At 33.5% G+C, this 8,696-nt stretch overlaps 1 protein-coding gene across 1 annotated transcript; it reads right to left on the bottom strand.

The window, feature by feature from the left end:
- Positions 1-4,326: 4,326 nt before the first annotated feature.
- Positions 4,327-8,236, bottom strand: LOC132740653 (uncharacterized; the record flags this gene model as incomplete). Its single annotated transcript, XM_060728596.1, is given in 3 exon segments — positions 4,327-4,452; positions 6,905-6,999; positions 8,034-8,236. Coding segments are annotated over 3 exon segments (424 nt in total), but the record flags the coding sequence as incomplete, so codon positions are not given.
- Between the last annotated feature and the right edge of the window lie 460 nt (positions 8,237-8,696).

The following is an 8,696-nucleotide window of genomic DNA, read 5'->3' as shown; positions in this document are numbered from 1 at the left end:
AAAATAATGAATCAAAAGATTTTTAATTTCTTGTTTACGCATGACAGATTTAATTTCTGATATATTATATTTTTGCAAGATCAAGCAAATCAGTTTTCTTAGCCAAATCTAATACCTCCTGGGAAGGTTCAGCTACAAACTTTTCTAAATCAAAAGACATGACTGTTTGCTGCTGGTTTTAAACTTAAAAGTGGTGTGTTTCAAAAATTTCAAAATTGAAAGACACACTTAATAGAACAACTATGATATTAACTCAGATGAGTAAATACGGTAATAATAAAATGTAAAATAAACGGTTATAATTTCCAATAATGTAGCCAAAATAAATATTCTATCCCGGACGAGCCCCCAATTTCGGTTACGAGCCAGGCGTAACTAGAAAAAAAACAGCAACAAACTTGTAACAATAACAAATTTATTACAGAAAAATTATTATAAAAAATCAAAATAACAAATTATGTGTACAAATACCTGAAGTCCAAATAAAAATGTAAAATTCAAATGTTTAGCCTCTGGGCCTTTTTACCCTTCTTTGCTGTAGCCGGTATTTGGCTACTTCCCCAAGCTAACATACTACCTTTTTTCCCCAAAAAACAGTCTAAAATTCCCCTACTTGCGAAGATTTTCCCTTTCAGATCAAAGAAAAAAACTTGTAAACAAACTTTCTTGCATAAAAAAATCATTGTTTTTGTCCAATGAAAGCTAATTATTCAATTACCCGCTAGAGGGATACCTTGATTCAATACAATTGATGTTTACTCACAGCCTCAGACTGAAAGCAACATGGGAAAACCCCACTGCACACATGATTTTTTTACGACAATACGGCGACCGATTTACGATGTCGCAAATGTAAACAATGTCACAGAACCAGAGGATTGAGTGACATTTGTAATTGTTTATGAACTAGAAATGTGTCATCATGCCACGGATGCCCCCGCATGCAGCCAAAATTTCAGATGTTATAATATTTAGTTCCAAATTTGTTTGCACAAATAATTTTTTTCATTTTAAGTTCAAAGCCCTTAAAACTTTTTAATGTTAACACAAACCATTTTCATACAATGTTCAAGGCACTGAAATTATTCAGTCTAAACCTTTTGAAAATAGCATATTTCATATTTGTAGCCAAAATAATGGCTACATACATTTCAGTGCTGAAACTGAAAGTTCAAAATTTTTACAACATTCAAGAAAGATAAGTTTGTCCAAATCATTGAACCACAACCAAATTCAAACTTAAACTGCTTATTCCTAAGATGTATCTATATTATTCTCAAAGTGAAAGGGACATAACTCTGCCAAAAAGTCATCGAACCATGACCAAATTCCAACTTGACCTGCCCATTCCTTTGACATATCCATATTTGAGTTGAATATGTAACACTGTTGGGTAGATAATGAACAGAAACTGTAAATTTCATATTATTTTCAAAGTGAAAGGGGCATTACTCTGCCAAAAATCATTGAACCATGACCAAATTCCAACTTGGCCTGGGCATTCCAAAAATATATCCATATGTCAAATTTGAGTTGAATGTGTTGTACCATTGGGGAGATAATAAACAGAAACTGAAAATTTCATATTATTTTCAAAGTGAAAGGGGCATAACTCTGCCAAAAATCATTGAACCATAACCAACTTTGAACTTGACCTGCGCATTCCTGTGACGTATCCATATGTCAAGTTTGAGTTAAAAGTGTTGTACCATTGGGGAGATAATGACCGGAAACTGAAAATTTCATATTATTTCCAAAGTGAAAGGGGCATAACTCTGCCAAAAATCATTGAACCATGACCAAATTCGAACTTGACCTGTATTTTCTCACGACATATCCATATGTCAAATTTGAGTTGAATGTGTTGTACTGTTGGGGAGATAATGAACGGAAACTGAAAATTTCATATTATTTTCAAAGTAAAAGGGGCATAACTCTGCCAAAAATCATCGAACCATGACCAAATTCGAACTTGACCTGTATTTTCTCACGACATATCCATATGTCAAATTTGAGTTGAATGTGTGCAACCGTTACTAAGATAATGAACGGAAACTGATGATGACGGAATGACAGAATGACGGAATGACGGAAGGACGGAATGACGGAAGGACGGAATGACGGAAGGACGGAATGACGGAAGGACGGAAGGACGGAACAGGGTAACACTATATGCCCCGGCCATTACATGGCGGGGGCATAAAAATTGGACAAATTGTTGACCTTCCTGTAAGTCTAAGAGAATCCAATACATGTATCCACTCGCAAGTTCATGTGTCCGAGTAGCACAACATGCCCAAGTGTGGGAAATAGCGATTCTAGCACAACAGTTCCAGTTATAGTGATACGGTTGGAACTGATAATAATGTTCCCTCTGAATCACATCAAGAATCCTACGTAAATTTTCTATAATTAGGAAAGATGAGTCAATGTATTCTTGGGCAAATATAAAGTGGCAATAAATTGATCTTAAAAAAAAATCCCTTTAATAATTACTTATGTTGGGCAGAAAGCTCCTGAAATAAGTGTGTTTTGAGGAAAATATGCAAATATATTATGATATTTCCCCCAAATGTGTGATTTAAATAAGTCTTTATTTATAGTAATAATGGTTAAACTGCCAGTGGAAAATATGATTTTTTCCCCAAAAGTATGAAAACCGCGCATTTTTTCCCCACAAAAAGGGCTAGGGCGCCTTCCCCAAAACTAGTGAAAAGGCCCTGAGCCTGATCCTAGAATGATCCTTTTTTGAATAGCACAGTTAAATCCAAGTAAAATCCAAGAACACTTTAGAATAAATTCCCACAATAAAATCCACAAGAATAATTTTAACTATTTTAAAATAATCCAAGCTCCAATAAATCACTTAATATCCAAGTTGGAAAATACTCCAAATATATTGATGTCTTAAAAGGTAACTGATGACTTAAAGATCACTGATGACTTCAAAATGTAATACGAAAGAAAAAGTGTCTCCTATTTATATTAAGCTAAGAAGTTTCTAGAATAGTCTTCCATTTTCTACATAAATCATAATCTAGCAACTTCAACAATAAAAATCATTCCGGAAATTTCTATCTAAATATAATGCATGAGTTTTCTACAACAGATAAGAAAGTTCTAGTACATACATGTAGTTTATGTTCTAAAAATAGAACAATGATAATATTGGAAATACCAACTGGTCAGATATAAATTTTATATATGTAATATGTTGCATACATAACAAATGCTACAGACAAAATTTGGTGATTATCAATTAGTTCTGTAGAATCAGACATTAATAGGTATTTCTATCTTTAGCTTTAATTTAAATTAATATAAGCAAGTTTGATAAAAGACTACCTAAGAATACTACAGACAAAGATTTGTGATCATCCATCCGTTATTTCAGTAGGAGATGATGTTCAAAGGTTTTTCTATTTTTAGCTTAAGGGGCCCCAAAAAGGGGCCCATAAAATTTATATGAGCAAACTTGATAAGAGACTACTTAAGAATGCTACAGACAAAATTTGGTGATCATCCATTAATTAGTTCTGAAGAAGAAGACTTTTAAAGGTATTTCTATTTTTCGCTTTAGTGGCCCGAAAAAAGGGGCCAATCAAATAAATATGAGCAAACTTGATAAAACTCTACCTAAGAATGCTACAAATGATCATCCATCAATTAGTTCTTTTGAAGATGTCTAAATGTTTTTTCTATTTACAGCTCTAGAGACCCCTAAAAATGGCCAATCAAATTAAAACTAGAACTGCCACTGTCATGACGTGAATATCCCCATACGCCACTTTGTCAGAATCAACAGTGGCCATTTAGAGGTCAAGGACAACCTCCCTGCCAAATCTGAGGTTACTAAGCCACTGATTCCAGTATACCCCTCTTACAACTTCATTGTGCAGGGTTATGTGCAAATTTGATACAAGACTACCTAAGAATGCTACAGACAATGTCACATATTTTGTTGACCATCCATCATTTAATTTAAAAGAAGAAGATGTTTAAAGGATTTTCTATTTTTAGGTCTATTGACTCCTATAAGGGGCCAATTAAAATGGCATAATCAAATTTAAGTGTGACTGTGACAAGGATGCTAAAGACCAAATTTGAGGTAAATCTGCCTATCAGTTTCAGAGAAGACGCATGACAATGGACGCAGGAATATCCCCCGTTGATACTAATAATTCACCCTGAACCTTTGGTTTTGGTGAGCTAATAAACATTACTGAGGACCTAATTCTTACACCTACATAATCTAAAGGTTACCTTTAATATCACATTCACATTCAACCTTTCAGAAAAATCATTTGAAATATATGCAATACTTACTTGTAGTTCTTTAGACATTTCAATTACATTTCCTTCCAAATCTTTAATAGTCCATGCACATATCAAACAATTGTAAGACAAGTCATAGAGTGTTTGAATGACTTCCTCACAGATCCAAACATTTTTCTGCAATTAAAAGTAACTAATATCAATGATAAGTAAATTATATATGTTTTAATATACATGTTTGAACTTAAAAAACACAAATAACAATATGGTTAGAAAGAAATGAGAAAATAAACTCTGACAACAGATAAAAAACAAGGAATCATAACAGCAAAATTAAAAATATCAGCCATTTTAACAGCCAAATTTCTAAAGTAAGGACTGGCACTTAAATAAAAATCAAACTACAAGCTCCTCTTATTTAAATGTGGTTTTAGTGCCTGGGCATAATAATACAGTAATATCATAGATTAACAAGAATTTGTAACAGTACCAACGTCCCCTGCTTGGGGACATTTTATATGAAGCATAAAATTGTGCTATTTCAAAAGAATGAGGCATGGTTTCAGGACTTTCAGTCCAAAATTATGATCAATGCTAGATCTGCAAATGCAACAATAAATTTATTAAAGAAATACTAGTAAAATGAAACACAGAATTTAAAAATCTATCATGTGAGACTTTGACCTATAAGTGTGACCTTGACCTTGGAGGTAGGGGTGCAGATGTTGTGCATGACATATCGTCTTATTAATATTACTATTTGTGCCAAGTATTTTCAAAATCCCTTGAACTAGGAAGAAGTTATAGATCGGACACAAAATATACCGTATAACAGACTATGTCAATCTTTGACCTCTAAGTGTGACTATGGAGGTAGGGACCCATGTTTTGCGCCTGACATATCATCTTATTATTGTGATTATTTGTGCAAAGTATTTTTAAAATCCCTTTATCTATGAAAAGGTTATGGACTAAACACAAAATATACCCTTTAACAGACTATGTAAATCTTTGACCTCTATGTGTGACCTTGACTTTGGAGGTAGGGACACATGTGTTACGCATGACATATCATCTTATCATTGTGACTGTTGCAAGTATTTTTAAAATCCCTTGATCTATGAAGAAGTTATGGACGGGACACAAAATATACAATATAGCAGACTGTTAACCTTTGACCTCTACGTGTGACCTTGACCTTGGAGGTAGGTGTGCAGGTGTTGTACCTGACATATTGTCTTATTATTGTGACTGTTTGTGCCTTGTTATTTCAAAAACCGAAGAAGTTCTAGATCAGACACAAAATATGCCCTTAAACAGACTATGTTAACTTTTGACCTCTAAGTGTGACCTTGAACTTGGAGGTAGGGATGCAGGTGTTGCGCATGACATTATTATAGTGACTATTTGTGGCAAGTGTTTACAAAATCCTTTGATCTATGAAAATGTTATGGACCGGATACAAAATATACCCTGTAACAGACTATGCTATTCTTTGACCTCCAAGTGTGACCTTGACCTTAGAGCTAGGTGACCGGTTGTTGTGCATGACACATCCTCTCATTATTGTGAACAACTGTGGCAAGTTTTTACAAAATCCCTTCAAAGACAAGAAAGTTATAGACCAGACAGGACATACATGTATACCATCAAATGGACAATGTTGCCCTTGAATGAGCAAGTGTGACCTTGATCTTGGAGGTAGGGTCTGGTTGTTGCGCATGACACATCGTCTTATTATAACAAACATTTGTGCCAAGTTATTTCAGATTCCTTTGATAAATGACAAAGTTATTGACCGGACACAAAAGTGTGACGGACGGACGGAGCCTATTACTATATCCCCTTTTTTTCTTCGAAAAGGCGGGGGACAACAATTCGCATAAAGCTACTATGTATTCTTGTACCTGGTAAATCTATCAAAAGCACTCATAAAATTATAAGGACAATATAATACAAAAAAATGAAGATCCACACACTGTTAAATCTCAATTATAATTGCTTAAATTCTAATCAATAAGTAACAGTGCAACTGTTTAGGTACTAAATTTCTCAAATTTTTGAGAACAATATTTCATAAGTTATAATACATTAAAACTAAATTAAGTTTGGAAATTAAAAGTTAAATAACGTTGACTTTAAATAGAGCCCTAATCGCCGAGTGGTCAAATATTGATCAGGATCTAGTTTAAATTTGACCATTTTGATGGACATTTCCTAACCATTGCTGTGTCGAAGTAAGGAGACAAGTCATAAACAAATAACCAATAAAAGCCAGTTGTATGACAAATCATCCAAAATTAACAAAGAATTTACCTTAAAGTCCAACGTCATTCATGAGTGAAGATCAAGTTCAGTCTGGTAAACTTAAAGGTCTTTCAAAAAGATCACTACAATCCATTGAGAAATAAAAAAAGACCAACGTTAAAGTTTTCTGATTAATCGGCAAAACCTTCGAAAAGGTCATTCTTAACATAATCCCCAAAGACAATCCAACACAGCAAGATTGTACATATTGCAAGCTTGGTTTGAATGAGCCAGTTCATGGCAGTCACTGGAAAGTGTAAGTTACCATCCACTCCCCCTAGCCAAAACTTTTTGAAGGGTTACAACTAGACTAATTACTTACATCAATTCTTTCTTCAATCTGATCCTTTTCCATATTCATCAGGAAATGACCATTTACTCCTTCAGGTTCAAGACTTGTCAACATTTCTCGAATAACTTGTAGGAAAAAGAAAAACACATAGTATCAAACATAAATATTAGCAGTTGATAAATACTTGTACATTACACATGCGGAAACTAATCAAGTGTAAATATAATCTTTTTTCCTAAGTGAATGTTTTATCTATTGTGAATGATAAGTTATACTTGTCATGTTTGTGTCTTTTTTACTCTGAACGCAGTTCATTTGGGTGAAAGAACATTCTTTGCTCCCTTGATGAATTATCCGAATCAGACCTAAACAAGTATCTTTATAAATGGTTTACCAATACACATCAGCTGAACGTTTATCTTTCTTCATAGTTTTTTTTCCAGATCAGTGTAATGCAGCACAAAAATGTTGAAGTTCAAAGTTTTAAATATGTAAACTTTGCAGATTTTGACCACATGTTCATATTTTAACTTACAAAAACAAGAGGGCCATGATGGCCCCAATATCGCTCACCTGAATATTAATACAAAGAACAAATAACTGTTAACTATAAACGAAAGCAGATATAACATCTAATTCTTAAACTGATTTCACAAAGTATATTTACATCTGAAATTAAGCACATTAAGAAATATTACTGGTTGTTATTGCCATAAGAAGTCACATGTTGTGATACAATACTAAAGGTTTCCTTGCTAAGAAATTCAATTGTATATTAACTCGTTGCTATGGAAAGTTTATGTTAGCTATGAAGTTACTGGTTGCTATGGAAACTGAGCTTAAGCTCTTGTAGATTTAGAGAAGACTTTACTAAATACATATAAGAAAAATCTATGTTCCCATAACAGGCCAAATTTTGATCCGAGGGCTATTATTTTAAAAAAAAAATTGTAGAGGTCCACCAGACAATGTTTCATACCAAATATCAAAGATAAAGCCTCTCCATAGTATAATAACAGAAGTTTTTATTGTTTTTATACTAAATACATAAAAGGAAATGTATAAACTTGTATAATCATGGAACTGTGTCAAATATGTTAATATACAATATACCCAGTCAGTTAAAGATAGGTTGCATTATACAAAATATGAAACTTACTGACTCCAAAGCTATGATAGTCATGGTATTCTTTGGCACCTTTCCCATGCCCTATTTCAGGATGGTCATAAGGTCTTCTTCCTCCATGGATTGTTGATTTGTCGTCTTTTTCTCGGGCCAAACCAAAGTCGATAAGGCGTGCATTTAGATATTTATCCAGGACAACATTTTTAGATGCTATGTCTTTATGTAAAATTGGACCTCTGAATGAGTAGAAGAAAATTTGTCAATGAAATATATGGAATATATCTACATTTCTTTCTAAAGCATAATCACACTGGTCATAGCTTTCGCCTACGAGAGTGGACCATTCATTGCAGAAGAGCCATAAACACAAGCTTTTGGAGGACAGCAATGCTTGACTATTCGAAAGAGTTGTCACATTAGGGTATTTCATTGAGTATATTACTGCTTATCTATATGAATACTTAAAGTGTGCCTAAGCCAAATCAGAGTTATTGGTGTAGTGCCAATAATGTTACATAATCGTCGAGAAGAAGCGTGTGAAGTTTCAATCCATATCCTTCTGTAGTTATTGAGATACAAGCTATCATGCAAAAACTTAACAAAAAATTTCTATGTCAAAAAAGGGGCATCAATATGCAAATAAGCAAATCAAAGATATGGATGGGTATTGTGCCAATCATGTGAGATAATCACAAA

Source organism: Ruditapes philippinarum, unplaced genomic scaffold (genome assembly GCF_026571515.1).
Source record: "Ruditapes philippinarum isolate M1 unplaced genomic scaffold, ASM2657151v2 ctg23864_1_1_1_1, whole genome shotgun sequence".
In the NCBI taxonomy this organism is placed as follows: domain Eukaryota; kingdom Metazoa; phylum Mollusca; class Bivalvia; order Venerida; family Veneridae; genus Ruditapes; species Ruditapes philippinarum.
Note: the sequence above shows the minus strand (reverse complement) of the source record. Positions and strands in the feature narration are given on the sequence as shown.